This window comes from Coturnix japonica, chromosome 7, assembly GCF_054131305.1.
Source record: "Coturnix japonica strain WE chromosome 7, WE-NBRP24, whole genome shotgun sequence".
NCBI classification, from domain to species: domain Eukaryota; kingdom Metazoa; phylum Chordata; class Aves; order Galliformes; family Phasianidae; genus Coturnix; species Coturnix japonica.
The window spans coordinates 26397549-26418577 of NC_140669.1; the positions used below are offsets into that span (position 1 = coordinate 26397549).

Here is a 21029-nt window from a genome sequence, read left to right on the forward strand (position 1 = left end):
TAGAGAAAAGCTTGGATTTGACTGAATTTTATTATTCTATGTTGGAAAACTGGTGGTAACATCCAGAGGTGCTAAAGCAACACAGTTCGATGGCAGTAGAGGATTGGGCTCTTTGATTTCAATAGCCTGTAACATTTATGTGAAGAGGAAAAGCAAATGAATACTAGATGTTCCTGTCAATGCTCTCTTCTCTTTCTGGAAGTTAAACTTACTCTTGCAAGGCAGATCTCTTCTGTTATAAAGTAAGGAAATGGTGAAAAGTGTGAGGGTCTGCTAATTACTGAACTTTCAAATCAATAGAAGAGATCTGATGACTTGCACGGTGCTGGTAGGAAACACAAAATTATTTTAATTTAACAAAGAAATGTGAATGAATGAGTATGTGATGATAGGAATTGCCAGACAAGGGCTCAGAAAGCACTACGGCCTGATAAAGGCAGAACAATCCATCACAACAGTGGTAGCTTTAATTCCCATTAATGCTGTGCTGTTTGAATGATATTTTGATTGTGTTTTATTTTCCTGGACCATAAAGTTAAATCTTGAGCATTCTTTTGGTACTGCTAGCAGTATTGCAGGAGAGAAGTTTTTTAGGTTGAGGGTGAATTTAATTGAAGAAGCTAGTTATGATCTGTAGATGTTTTGGTAGTTCATCATTTTAGTCTGTTAGACAAGTGAAGAGCTTCCTTATTACCATGTCTTGTAACCATCAAAGCCTCTGGTTTTGGCTGTGTTTCTTTGCACTTTGGTATCGGTATGCTGCAGATATGCTTGCATTTATTAATGATTTATTAACCTGGTAGAAGCCATCCATAAATGCAAGCTTTGTACAAAGGGAGACCGTTTCTTCTCTTATTTCTGCTTTCCTTCCCCTGCTGAGAGGGGTCTGCTTAAGGCAGCTGGGTTAGCTGATGGGGTAGAAGCGGCATTCTCCATACTACACTGAGCTTAGAGCTAAGAGGAGGACTTCATTTTTCTTGTCTTGTCAGTAACTTAATCCTCTGTGGTTTACTGTTCCTGAAATAATAAAGTCAGCGTGGAGACAAAGGAAAGCCCTTCTCAATTCTCTGGAAAGCACAAGGATAAAGTAACCTTGGTCTTTCCCAGCCTAGCAAGCTAGCTCTTCCTGCCTGTGACTTTCTCCATTCAGCGGAGCAGGGGCATCTTCCACAAAGAAAAACCTCCCCTGGAAGCTATGACAGTGGTACTCTGCACCAGGCTCCATAACAAAGATAAGTGGCATTAGTATTGGTCAAGGGAGATGAGCCCAGGAGACAAGCCGTTGGTTTTCCACATGGAGTTTGCCAGAGCGAAACTAATTTTCATCCTCCTGTGGAAATCTGCCCTTTCTGAGTTTAGATTTCAGAACAATCTCTGTAAAAATTATGTAAGCCTCCTTTTAACTCCTTCCCTCCTCCTCTGAATTCTAATAACTTAAATGTCATCATCTATTCAAAACAGTGCTACTATTCTGGAGCAGAAATGTACTGTAGCATCACTTCTGTAGAGGGGGCAGGAGGCTGTTCCAGGTTCTTTCTTTCCATATGTCGCTTACAAAGAAAAGAAACCCTTTTGCTGATGTGTCTTCACTACTGTGCAAGAATTCAGCAAGAGGACAAGGTTGCGTGTATAGAGTCCACTGGACTCTCCCCTAATTCATAAATAACTCTTTGATTGTACTATGAATATACGTAATGTGTCGTTGCAGTTGGACTTTGCTCCTTTGGGGGAGTTTGGGCTTCTCTACTGGTGCTGGCTGTTCCCAGGTGCCTCTGGTTACCATTTAGACTTCATTTTGCTTTTGGTATCTTGATGCCAGAGACCAGTGCCGGTAATGGCCGGAATGAATTACCTCTTTTTATTGGCTTTTGCCTCAGAGCAAAAGGCAGAACACTTGCGCAGTGTCATGGTTTGCCTTTTCTTTATTACTTACTTCTTTGAGACCTTGCTGCTATATGTTGGTGCGTTTTGATGTACCTTAGAGACGCAAGGAATAAAAAAATAATCTCTTATGCTAAGAATTATTTCCTAAGTTGTTCTCAAATCTAAGTCAGTTCACAGCAATCTAAAAGGAATGTATATGGAAAGAACCGTGAGAAGCAACACAGTAGTAGGACTTCATCAGTCTCTTGGCCAGTTGATTTGTAACTGTCTAAAGCTGACATACAGATCTGATCACACAAACTATTCCTCCCATGAATGTTCCTCACACTCTGGGTTGTTTATATGGACTTCCATGGAGCTGTTTTTGTATTTAGAATTACAGAGCTGATCTTTCATGGGGAGCAATCTGTTCTTGTTACAGGGGGAAAACTAGGTGGAATACTGAGTTATGGGAGGGCAGAATCTTGACCAGTCCATACTGAGAGCAAACCAACTTATTTTTCTTATTAAACCAAGAAAGACATGCACTGCTGGGAGGCACTTTGGTTCTTGTTTTTAATTCTCAGTGTATTTGACCTTCAAAGGACACGTAATAATATGATTCAGAAGTGTGCTGCCTACCAGCTCGGCTGCTGGTTTTTGTCTGTGCAGTTGAGAAAGGTGAAAACAGTGAAGCAGAGACTTTGGGTTCCCAATGAGAAAACAGAAAACTGGCAGCCTTTTCTTGCTATTTTGTTAAATATCTCTATTTAAATGCAAATGATCATCTGACACTGTCAAACAAAGTCATGTACCAGAAAGCAGGCGTGCAAGTTATGAAAAAAAATTAAATGATTTTTGAAGATGCTGGATCGCTTTTATTTCCAGGAGAAGCAGTATTGGCTGAGTATGTTTGTAGCTGCATAGCAAGGGTCAGCTCAGCACCTAGGAGTCTCAAATCTGGAGGTTTTTATTTGAAGTGTAGCTTGTGCAGAAGTGCAGGAGGACTCTCTACCTAGAGGGTACCTGGAGGTATGACTGAAGTATCTCTTTGGCTGTCTCTCCACCCATTTTGCGGTGGAAAGCCCAGTGCATGAGGTATGATTCAGAATGGGGCTGAAGTCAGGAAGAGAAAGGGGCAGAAATGGCCAAACCGGTTCCTTCTTCTGCCTCAGCCAAGGGGCTGTGAGCAGGCTGTGTTGCTTTATGCTGTGTCCAGCTACAAGACCTGTAGCTTTCCCCTTGAACTCCAGACCCCTGGAGCCAGACTGATGTGAGCTTTGACCAGAAGAAAGGATTAGGCAGAAAAATGGAGCCGGCTCTCCTGTCCTTGGGTTTCTGTTCCTCCTCTGCTTCCTCCGTCAGTGATGTTCCAGCAAGGCCTGAGCTAAGGCAGGTGCAGAGAGGTTATCTGAACATGTATCCGACCTTCTGCCCGCTTGTCCTGTTGGTCAGTCTTTATAAAACCTGTTTTTCTTCAGCAAGGTGAGTGCCCTGACTAGGAAACAAACTGTATCTTACCAGTTGCCTATTGAATGTTTTTCCTTGGACTTGCTGTTTACCTTACCTATTTTTAAAGTTTCTATTCTTATAAATCAATATGGATGCATTAGCTTTCTGCACGGGGCTCCAGTAGCCTCTTAATAATCATAATAATTGTTATTGCTGATTAAAGTTGCATTATTCATGCCAGATGGAGTCCCCTCCCCATCAGCCAGAACGAGTTTGCATTATGTAGTTATAGTATATTTCTGATCTAAATAAACAGATGGCAGAATGTGACAGCAAATTATGTGCTAGTGATGTCAGCAACAACGCTCCCCCAGTATAATTGCTTTAAATGAACATGAGTGCAGCAAGGAGCTGGTAGCTTTAACAAGGTAGTTGGCATACAGTGTGTAATTACTGCTCAGCATAATCAATAGATCATCAGTGATATGCAAAAGCACTGGTGTTAGAAAAGCAGCAACATGAAGTCCTACTTGATGCAGCTCTAACAGCAGTTTTACTCAACTATGGAACATTTTGTGTGTACACTGCCAGCAAAGGAGTGGTGTTTTCTTTTGGGTTGACCCAGCCTTAGCTGAGAGACACTGCTCTCAAGTCAGAGCATGTGGACAGCACTTGATATAGTGCAGGGTGTAATAGAGCAGCGTTAACAGCAGGTGCCATTAGCACAGCAGTAAAAGTTTCCTGAAGACTTTGGTAAGCTTGTGGATCAAGTTCAATGTGGGAATTCACTTCATGGATTTTTGGCAGTATTCAGTGATGAGTACAAGTTTAATCAAAGGTGAGGCCATGTTACTGCAGTCAGAAGAGTCAGAAGACAGAAGTAGTTGTTCATTCCTTGGCCACATTCAGATGGGAACTGCAGAATTCAGGTGTACCTTTGCTCACCATCAGAGCTGGCATAGGACTGTTAGAGTGCTGACTCAGGTAATGACACCTACAGCTAGAGAATGTGCCAGTCCTTCTGCCTGCTATCTGTTTCTTTGCACAGCGGGTAGTAGTTAGCCATGAAAGGGAAGGCATGAATTCAGTGCCCTTCTCAGCATAGGATTTCAGTCCTGAATTACTGCGTAATGTTTGTGAAGACTCTGTAAGCTTTCAGGAGGGAGGTTTGGCTTTTGATTGCTTGTCTTCAAAGTTTACTACCTCGTTGTTCAGGTGAAAATTGAACACAAGATGAGGTGGGTTTTTGCTCAGCCATCCCTTGTACAGTGGAGGAATGAGTGAGACTTACACACAGTGCACAGAGAACAGCTCTGGGTGATGGAATTGTGCCTCATCTTGTGCATCATTTTTGGTTTTAAAATGTCTCCATCGTATTTAGCAGACCTAGAGATTTACAGTATGAAGTACTCGTGCAGGTCTGACGCCAATTCTGGCTATTTATTGGGCTTTTTAAGGGCACCATTTTAACCTTTGTAAGGCATAAAAATCTTCCAAAGGCAATATGGACCCTTCTATTTAACTGTTGCTGAAGCTGCATTTGTAATCTCTCTCTACTTCTTTTTCTCCCAAAGGTGGTCGATGCCACAAGTCCTGCACGGGCCGATGCTGGGGACCCACAGAGAATCACTGCCAGACCTGTAAGTAAGCGTGACCCTGAAGGCTAAAACATGAAAGGGATCTTATCATTTTAGCTGTGGAGAGATGGTATATATTCCTTTTAGTGCAGCTCTAAATTTTTTCAAGGCTTGTTCTGTAGGTTTTTACCAACCGATCTTCTTGTTTTCCTTCCCATGTGAATTTGTGTTTTTCTTTCCTCTCTTGTGCTTTCCAAAAATGCTTAAGCTAGCATGAATTCTCTTTTCACTTCCTGGTGGCAACATGGAGCGTGGCTCTTGGGTATGTTGATGGGTATTTTGGAATACACTGAAGTGAATATTGCAGGAACAGGAGAATCTACTCGGTGGATTTGGAAATTTGTAATGATGGCCTGACGCTGCAGAGTTCCTAATACTGGAATACTGTTAATTTCCCTGGGAGCATTAATTATCTTGTAGAATTGTTCTTGTTATAATAACTCCAAATGTCGTTGAGTTACACTGAAAGAGAATAATGATTTTATTTTTTTTTTGTAAGGGAAGTAATAAGTGAAGGGCTGTTCACAATGTCTGTCCTCTTGAATTTGGAGAGCATTAAAATGAGTAAGAAAGAAGAACATGTTGAGAGAGTTTCTTCCTTGTATGCTTTCAGTTCTCTCAGAAAGGCACTGAGGAGCTGGAAGTGCAGTCAAAATATTTGCAAATAGAGGAGAAAATCAAGAGCTTTTTCTACAAGTTCTTCCTTTCTTTTTCTTTTTTCTTTTTTTTTCTTTTTTTTCCCCTCTTGTGGGAATAGAACTGTTCTTTACATTTTCTTTCTATCAAATGTAGGATGATAGAAATGAGTTGGTTTTACTGGAGTTGCTCTTCCCAGAAAATGAAGTGGTTGTTGATGCCTCCCCACGTGAGCACGGCCTGTGTTCATTTCCTTGGCTTTATTGTAGGAGGGATTAACTGCAAGTGCACCAGCTAAATCTTTGGTCCTAGGGTGGCCCATTGTTATCTGTCCTTTTTGTTAGAACTATGAGAAACAGTGCAAATATATCTTTTTTTCTGTTTCTTTCTTTTTTCTTTTTTTCTTTTTTTTTTTTTTTTTTTTTTCCTCCCAGTAGTTGGAGCAAGAAACTGTATTAAGTTATAAATGGCCAATAGTTTGACATGAATGGTTTAGGGGTGAACACCATCAGGAAATCCAATCCAGCGTATTCATGGCAACACAAAGGGTGTTCTGCCATGGCACTTCTTCAGCTACATCTCTTGATGCTGCTGGCCAAGTTGATGGCAGTTATAGTTCTCCTAAAGCTGATGTGTTCATATGTTATTATTTCATATTGAACTTCTTTTACGGGTTTGAATAAATTAGATCTGGGACAGAGCTGGGATTAGATCTGTATGTTTGTCCAAATTGGGCTAGCACATCTACTTTCTGTGCTGGTGGCCTTTGTGGATGCTGCAGAGAAGTTGCTGCAGAGGAAACCTCTTCATATTAGGGTTATGTACTCAAGTACATAGAGCAAAGGGACAGAACCCTAGCTGACCACAAGGATTTTATACCACGGCATCTTAGAATTAATTTACAATGCTTCTTTATGCCTGTTTATCTCTCTGTTATTCTTCTTGACAGGGGTAAATTTTTTTGGGTCCCATGTAGCTAACCCATCAGAGGATACTGCAAAACCTTGGTGCTTGCATTGTATAAGAACAACCCAATCCTGGCTCAGGCCTTGGTTCCTGCCAGCAGAGGCTCCAGCTGGACTCTGTGACTGTTCAAGTCTTTGTGGCAGAATCGGCTCCCATGATCTCAACCTGCACAAAGCACTGCTCTCAGATGAGTGTGCTGATTTGGTGGATTAATGTAGTAATACCAGGGAGAGTAAAACTTATCTGCAGTGTTGTGGAGTCTGGAGCTTAGCAGAGAGAGCTGCACGGTAGGTTTGCTCCCAGAGTGACAGCTCTCTCTTCCTTCACAGTGGCTGCCCTCTCAAATCTAAACAGCAGGGGTAGGCGAAGGCAGGACCATGGATTCAAAATAATTAACTATGGGAAGATGCACGTTATCTAAGTTCCAGGCAGATGCACAGGTCACACATTCTAATTTGAAAGAGCTACTTTACATCCTCTTACCTCGAAGCACAATGTCAGTATAGTTCCCTGTGTTCTCCTGTTGTCAGTGATAGGAGTTAATTTTAGGCTGTGTGTGTTCTCTTTGCCTCCCTGACCTTGTGCTCTAAGTGTAAAGCAGGACTGAAAAGCAAGGCTGACTGTTGGGCTGACAGTGAGCAGTTCTACTTCTCAGTTATGCTAAACTTATTCTTCTAAAAAAACGTCTGAAACAAAGAACAGGAGCTGGAAGCATAAAAACCCAAGTGGTGTGAAGGTTTTGCTGCCTTCATTTCTGACTTTAAAAGACATATCTGGCTTTCAGTCTCATTAATGATACAAGCTGGAGATGAGCTGAGTGGTATCAAACATTGCATATACCTTCATCTGGTCACCTTGGGGATGGGCATCTTTCACAGGCAGTCAGGACAGCATTGGGCAGTGCTGCTTCCCAGCGTCAGACTGTTTTGTTCGTCTGCAACAGCTTGTCTGCATTTAATAATTCCACTTTTTTATGCACTCACTGAAGCAAAAAATTCTAATGAGCCCCCTTCCCAAGATAAGATTTAAATTATTCTCCTGGGAAAAGGATAAAAAAATGAAAGATCTTAATCCCTGTCTTTCATTTCAAATTACATATGGGGGGGAAAAAAAGATCCTTTTGTTTTCATATGAGTATCATCTACCTGTCTTCTTATGTTGCCTTCCAGCTATGTCTCTCTATCTGAAATGCCACCTGCATCTAACTCTGTCCTCATGTCTTTCTAAATGTGACAAGAGAGTGTATGTATTTAAGAAGGCTATTAATGGGAAATTGTAAATGAGCTGTTCCATCAGGAGTTAGAACAGAGATAATTTCAGGGTAGGGTTTTGTGCAGTTAACAAGCTGTTTTTGTTTTCTAATTAAAAATTAGTAAGTATGAAACTGAAACAAAAACTGGAGAGATGCTTTCTGTCCCTGTCATGGAAGGCTAATGTGGAGTAGCTGTAACAAGCATTTCCTCTTCACGTAGTATTGGGCATCTGCTATACAGAATGCAAACTGCTTTTAAAACAAACAGAACAACAAAAGCATTTGGAAGTTAGGGATCAATTTTTCTAATCTGTGCTTGGACTGTTACTGTTTTTGCTGTTGATTTCTGTTTGGAGTTGTTTCATTTCCATATGAAAAGAAATTGCAACTTTTATAAATGGAATATGTTATTTTATTAAAACGACAGATGATGCATTTTGTCCTAGAGGAGGGAAACGGAAGGAGAAGAGCTCCAATTAAAATACCAGTCCACTAAGGGAATGCAAAGAAGGGGAAAAGCCTTTCAGTCAAACTCTAAACACAGACATTCAGCAAATATACGGCTCTGTGTGGCTGTGTGTGTACAGGAGCTTGGCCTGAGCATAATTGTATTTATACAGTCTTTGTGCAGCTGACGTTTCTGAGAAAAAAGAAGGTGCAGATGCAGTAAGTACCCAATTAAAGCAGCAAAAGGCAGGCGGGAGCCTGGTGGGGGAGAAGGAAAGAGCTGAATCGGCAGCTTAGATCAATCAGGGTAACCTAGCATTTCTGCTTGGAGACAGCATCTTTAATTAAAATCCTTGTTTTTCACTAATAACTTTGCATGTTCATAAGACTTTTTCATTGATTTCGCTTTCTTCCCCTTTTTCCCTTCATAGATTTATAGTGCCCTGACATAATTAAAGGTGAAGGGAAACAATAAGAGTCAGATTAACTGCTCATACGCACGTGAAGTGCCCGTTCCACCCCATGCGTCACGCAGTGTTTTGCTATTAGAGTGAAATGCCAGTGGAGATTGACAGTCAGCATTCTGCTCACCCCCCAGAAACCAGCTCTAGTGCATGGCACATGTTGTCAAGATCGTGAGCATTACACCATTAGGACAAGTGCAGGAATTGAACTGTTGCACTGTTTATTGGAATCTGAATGGTCAGATGGTTTCAGGACTTCTGATGATACATGGCGTTGCTATTTGTTTTGTCCTGGGGAAGCGCCATTGCTGTGAGCTGCCTTGAGTGAGTCCTTCAGAAAGTTCAGACTCTTTTGCTAAAGCATCTTCTGTCTGCTTGCATGGTGCCACTGAGGTTCTCTGAGAGCTCCTCCTCTGAGCTGGGCCCTCAGCGGCAGCTGTGATGCAGCATGCAGGGGATAAACAAGGTATGCTGTGGCCTTTTCCTAGAATGAAGTGTTGGCATTTCTTTTGACACAACTCACTTTCCCAGTGGAAGAAACATAACAGAAACAATTAGGGATGAACAGCAACAAGCCTTGGCTGCAACAGTAGATTTTGCAAGCTGCTTCTGATTTTGTAGACCTCAGGAGAGCTCAAACCATGCCCTAACCTGAGCAGCTCCATAGGGGCTGCATACAACCAGGGCCATATCAGAAGTGAGGGAGCACTTTCTGAGGTCACTGTGCTGAAAGGGGCTGTGCTCCTCCACGTCAGTCCCAGTGTTCCTGCACGGCATTGCTTTTTGAGAGGATACATACTCTGGGATGGCTTGCAGCTGGGGCTCTTCTTTTTGCTCTTTGAACACCCTGCCAGAAGCCTTCTCCAAAGGAAAGCGTGGCTGTGCGTCCTGGTGGGCATCGTGGTTCCCAGCAGCAGCTGGCACTCGGGGGATGAAATTATAACTGAGCTCATTAGGTAGCTCAGACTCATTTTCTGCACAGAGGTGCTGTGCACCAAGACTCGCCAGATTGAAGCAAGGCATTAAATTGCAGTGGGGCAGTGGCAGTAAGGGATGCTTTTTATCAGCATCCTGCTGGTAAGCGGCTGAGCTGTGCCATCGTGTCCCCTCCTGTTCAGTTGAAACTGTTAATTATATCTGCCTGAAATTTGCCTCCGAAGCTCTGGGCCTGTAGTGCAATTAAAGAGAAAGCAAAAATCTGTAAGCCTGTAAGGTGGGATGGGTGGGTGCTGCTGAGGGAAGTTTCTCGTTCTCTGTCCTCCTGAAAACTGTTTTCAGTAGAGAGGTAATGAAATGCTTTTAGCAGAATGATTAGCGGAAATTAATTACAGAAGTGCAACAACCTCTGTTCCTTATCAAGACAGCTGACAGCACACCTTCACGATGGTCTGTTGGTGGTGATTAATAAAATCCTGAGGAAAACTTAAGTTTTTCTGTAAAGTAAAGTCTGAGGCAATGGCTGAGGAGAGGGAGAGATTCCACTTGTTGACCATTGATCCTGGAAGAAAACAGCTACTAGTTGAAAAGTTTGCCTTCACCTTAGTGTTGTGGATTTTTTTTACAGTATGTTGTTGTTCAGCCTGTTTTCCTCAGCATGCAGCTGAAGAGCTGTCTGCTCAGTTCTGGTTCTGACATGATCATTTTTCCTTCCTTCTCCTAGTAACAAAGACAGTGTGTGCAGAGCAGTGTGATGGACGGTGCTACGGGCCCTACGTCAGCGACTGCTGCCACCGGGAGTGCGCTGGAGGCTGTTCTGGACCCAAAGACACTGATTGCTTTGTATGTGTGAGACTTCTCATTTTTCTTCTTCCTGGCAGTCACAGTGCATGTTTTTAGTGCTTGAACCCATGAAACTCACAGTTTTGCCCCTCTGAATGTATTGTATGTGCGCTCCCAGATTATAACTGTGAACTCTAACATTTGGTGTTTTTCATTTAATATTGGCATCACTTATTTGCCTAATATTACCCATTGACAGATGAGATTTGTAAATACAGATTGAGAAACGTTAACACGGTGATTTTTGTGACTATTATCTTTTGCTTCTATAGAATTATCTGTTAGAGGTGATGGGGAATTTTCAGGTGTATTTATCATTACACTCAAGTATGGCTTTTATTATTGCCCAATGCACTTTTTATTTGGAAGTCAGTATTACGATTTAGCTTCTTTGTGAAAGATGTTCCCTATTACTGCCAGACTGGATTTAAACACAGCTTTTTTACTGACCATACTAGGAAGGAGAGCGGTTCCCAAAATGTTCTACCTCAATTATATTCTGCTACATGTTCTTACTTAGAAAGGATAAAAGGTGTTTTTTTTCCATACATATAGGCCTTTAGCCAAATCTGTCTTGTTTGTACTTGATATTAGTGATGGTGTGAATGACTTCAGCAGCCAACACCAATCTCAAAAAACATGGAGCTCATTGCTTTGTGTTGCAGAGGCAGGTTTTGCTGATGTTTTCAAGGGCAGCAAACCCAGGCCAAAGGAAGCTTTGAGTTAGAATGTGCTTGGAAAAGTGATCTTCAGAGGTATCCAAGTGATGGAGGGGATGAGCACCTGCCAGCTTGAGTGAGCTCCTCTTAAAATCTGCCAGGCAGTATTGGAAGCAGACATCTATGCTATGGTAAAGCACATGTAAGATGAGGAGGTGATCTGAGTCATCCAGCAAGGCTTTACCGAGGGCAAATCGTGCCTGATCAGTCTGATGGCCTTTTGTGATGGAATGATAGCACCGATGGCCAAAAGAAGGGCAACCAATGTCATGTACCTGAACTTGTGTAGGGCATTTGACGTGGTCCCAAATTGTAGCCTTATATTTAAATTGGGGTGACTTGGATTTGAAGGCTGGACTATTTGGTGAATGAAAGATTGATTGGATGGTCCTAGCCAGAGAGCTGTTGCTCTGCGCTCAGGTGGAGGCCTGTGATGAATGGTGTCCCCTAAGGGTCTGTCTTGGGACTGACACTCTTCAACATTTCTTTATCAGTGACCTAGACAGTGTGATCAATTGTACACTCAGGAAATTTGTAGAGAATAGCAGGCTGAGTGGTGCATTTGATTCAGAGAAGGAAGGGATGCCATCCAGAGTGGCCTGAGCAGGCCCCTGTAACCAAATGAGATCCAGCAAGGCCAAGCGCAAGGTGTTGCACTTGGGTCAGGACAATCCCAGATATGTGTACAGACTGGGAGAAGAACGCATTGAGAGCAGCTCTGAGGTGTAGAACGTGGAAGTCCTAGATAAATGAGAAGCTTGATGTGAGCCAGCAGTGTACTCTTGCAGCTTAGAAGTCCAACTGTATCCCGGGCTGTTTTAAGAGTTTGATGGCCAGCAGGGCAACGGAGGTGATAGTTCCTTTCTATTCTTCTTTCATAAGATCCCATTCTGAAATATTGTGTCCAGGTCTCAGGGTCATATGGGCAAGAATATTGTGGAGCTGCTGGAGCAGGTCTGGAGGTAGGCTGTAAAGATGACCAGAGATCTGGAGCACCTCTCCTATGAAAACTTTGCTTGTCCTGTCTGGAGGAGAGAAGGCGAGGGGAGACCTCCTCGCAGCCTTCCAGTATTTGACGGGAGCTTATAAACAGGAGGGAGACTGACTTTTTACATGGTGTAATAGTGAAAGAATAAGGAGAAATGGCTTTAATGTAAAAGATGGGAGGTTTAGGTTAGATGTTAGGAGCAAATTCTTTACTCAGAGAGTGGTAAGACACTGGCACAGCTGCCCAAAGAATTTGCAGATGCCCCATCTCTGGTAGGTTGGATGGGGCCCTGGGTAGACTGACCTGGTGAGTGGCAGCCCTGCCTGCAGCAGGGTTTGGGACTTGATGGTCTTTAAGACCCCTTCCAACCTAAGGACAATTGCAAATTTGTTGGAACTCCACTAGGATCACCATGAGCTGCTCACCTGTTGTTCAACACCTTCATCAGTGACCTGGATGAAAGGGTAGAGTGCACCTTCAGCAAGTCTGCTGATGGTACTAAGCTGGGAGAAGTGACTCACATAACAGCGAGACCTGGGCAGAGAGCAACCACATGAAGTTCAACACGAGCAGGTGTAGAGTCCTGCACCTGGGGAGGAGCAACTGCGTGCATTGGAACAGTCTACTGGTGGAAAGGAGCTGTGTAGGTGAGGGTGTATATGTCTGGGTGCAGAACAGGTTGACTGTGCTTTTGTGCAGAGTTTGAGAGCCTTGGGGCTGTTCAGCCTGGAGAACAGAAGACTGAGAGGGGATCTTATCAGTGCTTATAAAAACCTAAACAGCAGATGTAGAGCAGCTGGGACTGGGCTCTTTCATGACCAGGGACAGAACAAAAGGGCACTGAGCACAAACTGGAGCACAGGATATTCCATGTGAATATGAGGAGGAACTTATTTACTGTGAGGGTTACAGAGCCCTGGAACAAGCTCCCAGAGAAGTTATAGAATGTCCTCTGGAGATACTCAAAACCCAGCTGGATACTTTCCTGTGTAAGCTGCTGTAGGGAACCTGCTTCAGCAGGATGGTTGGACTAGGTGATCTCCAGAGGTCCCTTCCAACATCTATGATGATGATTCTGGGATCCAAAGCATGCTGGAACTTCTTGACTGGTTTGGACTAGAGTTGTGAAAACAGCATTCCTTCCTGTGATGTTGTGCAATGTGTAAAGAAAAGATTTGTTGGTCTCATGCAATAGTGCAGGAATTTCTTCAGTGCTGAAATGCTGATCCCACATCTTGTTTGTCCATGTTCTAAAGTACTGCAGCCCGAAAGAAAAAACAGTTTTTCTGAATAATGGCAGTTAGAGGAATACATATGTTAAAAGTCATGCTACTATGTTTCTTCTGATCTAGCAGGGAAGTATCCAGGGCATTGCTTTCATTCACTTCTGGCCCCAGAGCAATGTAACCGAAATTCAGCAGGGGTCAGACAATTTTCAAGGCTAGTCATTACTCGCTTTCAATGCACTGTGTGAAAAGTGTAACCCTTTAGGCAATGACCAACTGTGCTTCATTCTCAACTGAGAGATTCAGCTCAGTTTTTCCTGGCGTACATTCTTGTTGTTTCATTCCCATAATAGCAATGTTTAGCATCAAATCCTAAAGTTTGCTTACGTCATCAAAGCAATTACAAATGTCTACTAAGTATTACAGTCATGAAGTACAAGTTCCCAAGTCTTCTTTTCCTGAGAAGTTCCATCTTGGAAGAGCACTGTCATGTTTTACTTCATGTGTTTGTGAAGAGGATTGTTGTATACATAATGAATACTTCTTAAGTTGACAGGAGATATTAAAAAAATGAACTCAATTAGAATTTAATAATAAGTAAAGCAAAGTGTATAATGCCTTAACCAATCTATGCATTATGGCAGCTTGTAACAGCATCCTGCTTTAAATATGGTGTTACTTCTCGATAAAATTATCTAGCCTCCTTTTCCGCATGCTGCCTTACAGTCATTTGGATACTCAGTTATAAAAGCAAGACAGTAATCATTGCCTGTGATAACTGCAAGCAAACATGCTAAAATAAAGTTTATTGTATCTTCTATGCAAAATCAAGCTGGATCTAAAACGAAATGCACAACAGGGCCAGGCCGAATACTCTGAAATCAGAAAATTGACTCAACTCTGCTCACAGAGTGGGCTTCCTATCTGGTTCCTGGTAAGGAAGGGTAAGAGGGCAAAATCCAGTAGCAGTGGTTGCTTACGATGTTAGGAGGGTTAAAGGCAGGCTACAGCTTTCATAGTCATGTGAGATTTGACACTAGGCATTGGTGGTGTGCTTTGTGACTGCTACTCTGACAGTTTTCCGTAAGCCGTGATTAAAACCGAAGACAAGAGGTGTGGTGATAAAGAATGCCACAATTTTTGTCATTTATTTTTTTTAACCTTGCTAATTGTCATCCCTGCATGGCCGATTGTTCTTCCTGCATGCTATTACTCTTTATCCACACAGTTGCCTCTTCGTTCGTCAGAGCCCTGTCCTGTGGAAGCTGTGGGTGGTTGAGCTTGAATGCTAAGTGTTACTAAGTCCTATTTTCTTTTCCAACTGTGTGAAGCAACTGACCTTGTTAAACTTGCACTTAGGGAAATGACCCCCTCCCGTGCTGGCTCAAAAGAAGTTCTTCTCCCTCTTGCTTTATAATTGGGAATTTCAGTTTTCAGCTGGAATACGGACTCGTGTTGTAAGAAGTAAAAAGGTTGGACCTCAAAAGAAAAGTCATTAGCATTTGTTTAGATTGACGATGATAAATAACTGTTCACTCCTAGCAGCTTTAGAACGTTCTATCAAGTTGTGAATTAGTTGATTAGTAGTAACGATAATTATGAAACAAATTGGAGCTCTGTTATGTTTTAGTAGGAAACACTGTAACAGTCAGCTGTGTTTCAGGTTAATAAGTCTCTGAGAATTCCTTTCACGTGCCATGGATTTGCCAAGGTCCTAGCAAGAAATCTGCATAGACAATATGGAGGTTAGAAGGCTATGCATCTCATTCCCCACTGTTGCAACACTTGTGAACAGTTGTTAGGACTTTTAAACTTAAAACCAAAACAGCTATGTAACCAACTACATGATTTAATCAAGCTGATTTTTTTTCTTTCCTCCCCTGTTTTACAGGCCTGCATGAATTTCAATGATAGTGGAGCATGTGTCACACAATGCCCCCAGACATTTGTGTACAATCCTACTACCTTCCAACTGGAACATAATCACAATGCCAAGTACACGTACGGGGCTTTTTGCGTCAAGAAGTGCCCACGTAAGTGCTGCGTTGGCTTTCTTTTCCTTCAGTGATGGGAAGTTTTGAATTGCATTTCTTCAGGAGCCCTGTGAAACAGTGAGAGAAGGAGAGTGAAGTCAGTAGTGCATAGTCTCAAATTGCTCTGTGTGTGCCTGTGTCTTGCAAGAGCTTAGTCGTGTGCTAAGGAGAAACAGTTCTGGGTTGCTGACGCTTTCCAAGTGTCGTATACTGGGATGATTTTTCTTTTGCAGAAAGGGAATTCACTAAGTTTCCATCTCCACAATGACTGTTACATTCATGCTTTTGAACAGCCCTTGTAGATTTAGAAATGAGCTGTTAAGATAATGCCAAAATGCTGTATTAATTCATAGGGTTGTACAAATGTGTGTAATTAACAGAATTAACAGTCTGCCACCAGTAGTATCTGACACCAAACGCTTCCATGATACGGATGCTCTTTTCTTGGAATCATGATGGCTTGACATTAAGTTACCATAAACATTTTCCTTAGCGGTTTTCACAGTGGGGGAAAAAAACTTGCTATACTGACAATACTGTGCGTGAAATTACAGTAGATGGGGTGGGGTTAAAAGCAGTAACCCCATACATGTGAAAAGCACGTGCTTCTGAAATGCCAAGCAGATGACAAAGAAGAAAATACTTAGAGATTGTCATGGCTGCAGTCTTTGTTAGAGACGTTTTAGTTGGGAAAGAGGGACCATGTTCTTGTTCTCTCCTTTGATCCCACCAAAGTTTCCAGTTATGTTATCCATGATTTTAAACATAATTTACCTGCACAATAAAATGGGCAACCTGTAAGAAACTGAACCATAACTCAGCAAGATCCAGATTTTGAGTCTCCATGATGAAGTTCAGATTGACAGTAGGCTGAGATTGGGACTGTCACAGCTTCATTGTCTGTAATGAGTGGTGAATTATCTAAGGAAGTTAGATTTTTGTTTATTTTTAATAAAGCTGGTATAGCGTGCACTGCTTTTGGGACATGATCCTTTGTCCAAGTACTGCACTGAGCTTTCTAATTTATTTTTTTCTTCTCAACATTATTAGGCTTTCAGTTGAGTAGTATCAGTCTATATCTCTTTTGTCGGTTGTTTTACAAGACAAAATTGAAATAACGGTCATTGTCCCATGCAGTGCATTATCCTGCATGAATACAGTTCCGTGTGTGTGACAGAGAACTATTTTTGTGACCCAAGTCACCAAATACAGGTCTAAATTGCTCATTGTTTTCAGAAGTGTCTTGGTAAGCATGAAGGTAAATAATGTGTACTGACCTAATACAGTCATAAGACGTGTTCTTCCAGTATTGTGTGTAGTCCAGTGGTTCACTTTCTCCCAATATCTTCTTTTTCAGACAACTTTGTGGTAGATTCCAGCTCTTGTGTCCGTGCATGTCCAAGCTCCAAGATGGAGGTTGAAGAAAATGGTATTAAGATGTGTAAGCCCTGCACTGACATTTGTCCTAAAGGTAGGCAGTAATTTAGTGTAAATGTTCTTGAATGTAGTCTGTTCTCCAGTAGAGCAAAGCAGTGTGTTATTTTGGCATGAAATATGTATGAGTATGCTGTAGAATATTTGATATTAATAGCCTTTGGGTATCCACAGAACTTTGAACTATGTAGGCTGTGTGTGAAGCGTGTTCCTAAATACAACATAATGAAAATTTATTCAGTTATAATGGTAGTATAACTAAACCGATTCCTTTTGCTCGGTTAAAAATGAGGGCGATTTCTTCATTGGTTTTAGAGGAATCTGAAAGAATTCTTTATTATATCATTTTAATGACTCGTATTTCCTGGAGGTGTTTTAGAGCTCTCCTTTTGTCGTTCTGAAGGAGGCTGCACTAAAACCTAGGCTTCAATATATGGTATGTTTCACGCTCAGTGTAGCTTTAAGTTTGCGTTATTTTGACTGTTCTCTGAAAACACCTATTTTCCCAGAATCTTCTACCTCCTTTCTAAGTGTCTTAAAAGTAGAGTAGAAGCTTTTCAGTGAGAATGCTGGTGAGAAGACTGATATCTATAGGTTACTTTGGTCCTGAGCTGCACTGGGGAGACTTTATGCTCCCTGCTTATGTGTCTCAGGAGCAAATCACCATCACTTTTTCCTTATGGACTCATGTCATTTTTCATTACTAGCGGAGGGAACTGGAGCTAATTCTGTAGTAATCTGAAAAAGAATTCACCACCAAGCTACTGCAGACTCTGTAAGTCAACAGTCACACCACCAGGCTGAAACAGTTAAACAGAGACTTCTGCCAAGGCTGTGAAATGACATACTTAAACCTATTTACAGTTGAAAAGATATATTTGGGTGCATGTGAATACGTATGTATTGTTCTTGCCAAGCTATTAGGCTTTACATAATGGGATGGAGGGAAGCTTTCACATGTCTGGTATAGGTTTGGGTGTGCTGATAATAGTTACTATCTACTGAGTCCACTAAGGAGATAGCTGTGTTATCTGATGGAATCTGGGAGGGTTTTGTTCTTGGGTGCATCAGAAAATGCAGCTGAGTTGATTTAAGTGCAGCTTAGAGAAGATTCATCAATATTCATACCAAGGTTTCCTAAGGTCCTATTAATTTATTTAATGAGATGATGAAGAAATAATTTTTGTGCTTCCTTTCAAGAGGACCTTCTGGCATATGAATGGTTAAGTTCACGGGCTTTATGTTCAACAAAGCAAAGGGGACCTGTTGAGCTAGCAGTGTAGGACCCCTTCCTTTCACACTGAGTGGTGCACAAATACAGGACACATCCAATCTAAGCTAAATCCTCAAGTATCTCCTTGCAGATGGCTTGAGTGGGAGTTTGTGGGGTTTGTATTTCCTTGAGATCCAGAGTTGAAGCAACATTTGCCAAAATGCCCTTCTGTGGCAGGTCCTTGAACTTACTGGTTTAAATTAGCACACAGTCCTAGGGGAATATGGGTATTGGGTGCCATTTTAACACCTCTTTGCAGCCTTTTCTCTGAAAGAAATGAAGACTAGCATTTAGAAGGATGACAGGCTCTGATTTAGTAATCGTTTTTCCTAGTTCTTCACATAAACTCCTTGTTTTGGCAGCGTGTGATGGCATTGGAACGGGGAGCTTAGTATCAGCTCAGACTGTGGATTCCAGCAACATTGACAAGTTCATAAACTGCACTAAGATCAATGGCAATCTTATCTTCCTTGTTACTGGGATTCATGGGTAAGTGGCAAAATGTTAGTATGTTGTGTCATGGTGTGGGCTGGAACCATTAGTGCCCATCTCTTAATTACGGCTGCAGGCTTCTCATACTCAACTGCAGATTTAGGCTAAGTTTGTTTCCTACCTTCATTTATGAAGGGAACTGTTAGCCAGATACTTAGGATTCCACCTGTAGGGAAGGAGAGAATGAACTAGATGGCATTAGAAAGAGAAAAGCCAACTGAGAGCTTAGGTTACTTAATACAATTTTCAGCACTAGCTTTCAATAACAGCTCCTAACAGAGGGTGAATTACCTTCCATTTGTTTGTTCTGAATTATGTTTAATCGGTGGTGAAATGTGCAGAATATGCTAAAAGTGCCTCGTGTAGTGAAAATTATCATAGCCTCGGTGGCTGTTGCTGCACATGCATGCAAAAATCTGCCCTCTTGTCAACTCATTTTAATTATATCTATTCCAGTTCCAATTGCAGAGATGTGCAAAAATGAGTGATGCTTAGATGTGGTGTTTTGCTTTAAATATGTCCGTGTATTGAATAGGTGTTAATAACAGTAGGTGATGAGGAGGTACAGAACCAGTATTTGGAAGTCTCATTAACGTCTGTTTTTTGGAAAGAAAGGTAGACCAGCCAAATAACCTCCTGCTGTTAACAGTTTGATGTGTTGTTTGCCATTGTATCATGAGTGAATGTGCGGTGCAAATTCAGCAGGATGGGATGTATATGGAGAAAGCAGACGTAATCTGTTTTGGTGGTCAGGGGAGGCATGATGTCAGTGACTGCTTTCTTGTTCTGTGCTCTTTGTCTCTGACAGAGCAGACGTAAGGTTGTATTTTTTTTACTAATTCAAGCTTTTTGTGGTGTAATCAGCCATGGGAGTTAAACGTGATGCTTTGAGGTACGGCAGGACCTTTTAAAATAAAAAAGTCCTCAAAATGGACTAGCAAGATGAAACTCTTTTTTTCCCTTTGTTGTAATAGATCTACATCAACAGTACAAAGTATTCAATTACTTCTGCTGCTGGGTAGTCTTTAAGTTGTAATATGCTTTTAGCTTCTCAGAGTTTTTGGTATTGGTTGCAATTGGTTATCAGGGTGTACAATATGAGGTATGGTTCCCAGCCTAACTCTGTGTTTGCAGTTCCGTGGCATAGTGTGTGCTGAACTGAACTTCTGCAGATAGATCTGAAGTGGAATTCTGGCACGAGTAATAGCAGCTGGTTTTTTTGTTGGCCTTCCTTAGATTTAGATGTGTTAAGATAATGAAGTTGTTGACTCTAGGTTGCACGGCTCATATTTCCCTATGAGGTGAGGTGGAGAGAAATGACTTGTTTCTTTGATTTGCTGGGGTGATTGGTTGTAATATTTCTTCACCTCCAACTTGACTTCAGCCACACAAAAGCTTAAAATCCATTTCAGTGGAGCCGTGCAGCTCACTGATGTTGAAAAGGCCAGCAAATGTGAGCTTTGGCAGTGTAGCTGGCCTTCTCGTCTCCTGCAGGGAGCACAGTGTGAAAGGTTAATGTAGCACAGGGAGAAAGAAACATAGGTTCAAGGGGTTTAAGGAAATGCAGCTTCAGGCTTGTGGAAGCCCCACGAAGGTCACACAGGAGTCGTTGCTCGTACCTTAGCACTTTCTCATCCAGTCGGATGAGTGTTCACAAGGCCAACTGTAGATCTGTTACCTCCTACATGACAGGAAGTACTCCAGCAAATGCAAGGCAAGCAGCTGGAGGAACTGAGCAGTTTTCACTGCATGTTTCCCATTCATTAAGAGATCTGTTATTTGGAGTATCACAGGGACTTTGTTTTGTGAAAGGTGCTGTAATAGTGAAGTTACAAGGTGAGTCTTGATAACAGGTCTATGAAGTTTAAAGAGAACAAAACCAACCTTGAATAAAACACTCCGGGGAAGAAAAAATTCTGGAACAGCTTTTTTGTTTAAAACTTTAAGTTCATTTTGCAAGTTTTTAATACACAAAGGAAATCCAAGATGATACTAGGTACGCTGCTGGTTACATAGATGGACAGTATGGAGCAACAAGGATACAAACTTCCACTTGAACTTCTAGTTACCTGCTGTTACAAATCTGTGTACTCTGTGAACTGTAGCACTGAAGTCTGAATTTTCAGCACTTCAGGTTGTAGAGACTTAAAGTTTAGCTGTCTCTGAAGGATTGAAAGATATTTTGCAGTCTCAGAATGAGTTCTTTGCTTGAAAGATGCTAAGAGTGGATTTTCTTGTTTTGATTGCTAACAGTGTGATTACAATTGATTCTGTCATTTTTGATCCTGTTATTTTGTAGCTTGTCTTTCTGTCGCCTCATCATTTGAACTTAGTCCCTATGCATTTATGAGAACAGCTATTCAAACTG

At 41.8% G+C, this 21029-nt stretch overlaps 1 protein-coding gene across 10 annotated transcripts in view; it reads left to right on the plus strand.

The window, feature by feature from the left end:
* The window catches only part of ERBB4 (erb-b2 receptor tyrosine kinase 4), a 480224-nt gene that overhangs the window by 323561 nt on the left and 135634 nt on the right, over window positions 1–21029 (plus strand). For all 10 annotated transcript variants that reach the window (XM_032445687.2, XM_032445688.2, XM_032445689.2 and 7 more), the window contains exons 5-9: window positions 4890–4955; window positions 10378–10496; window positions 15321–15462; window positions 16820–16933; window positions 18532–18658. In XM_032445687.2, coding sequence (XP_032301578.1) covers window positions 4890–4955; window positions 10378–10496; window positions 15321–15462; window positions 16820–16933; window positions 18532–18658 — 568 coding nt within the window. The remainder of the gene's footprint in view (window positions 1–4889; window positions 4956–10377; window positions 10497–15320; window positions 15463–16819; window positions 16934–18531; window positions 18659–21029) is intronic.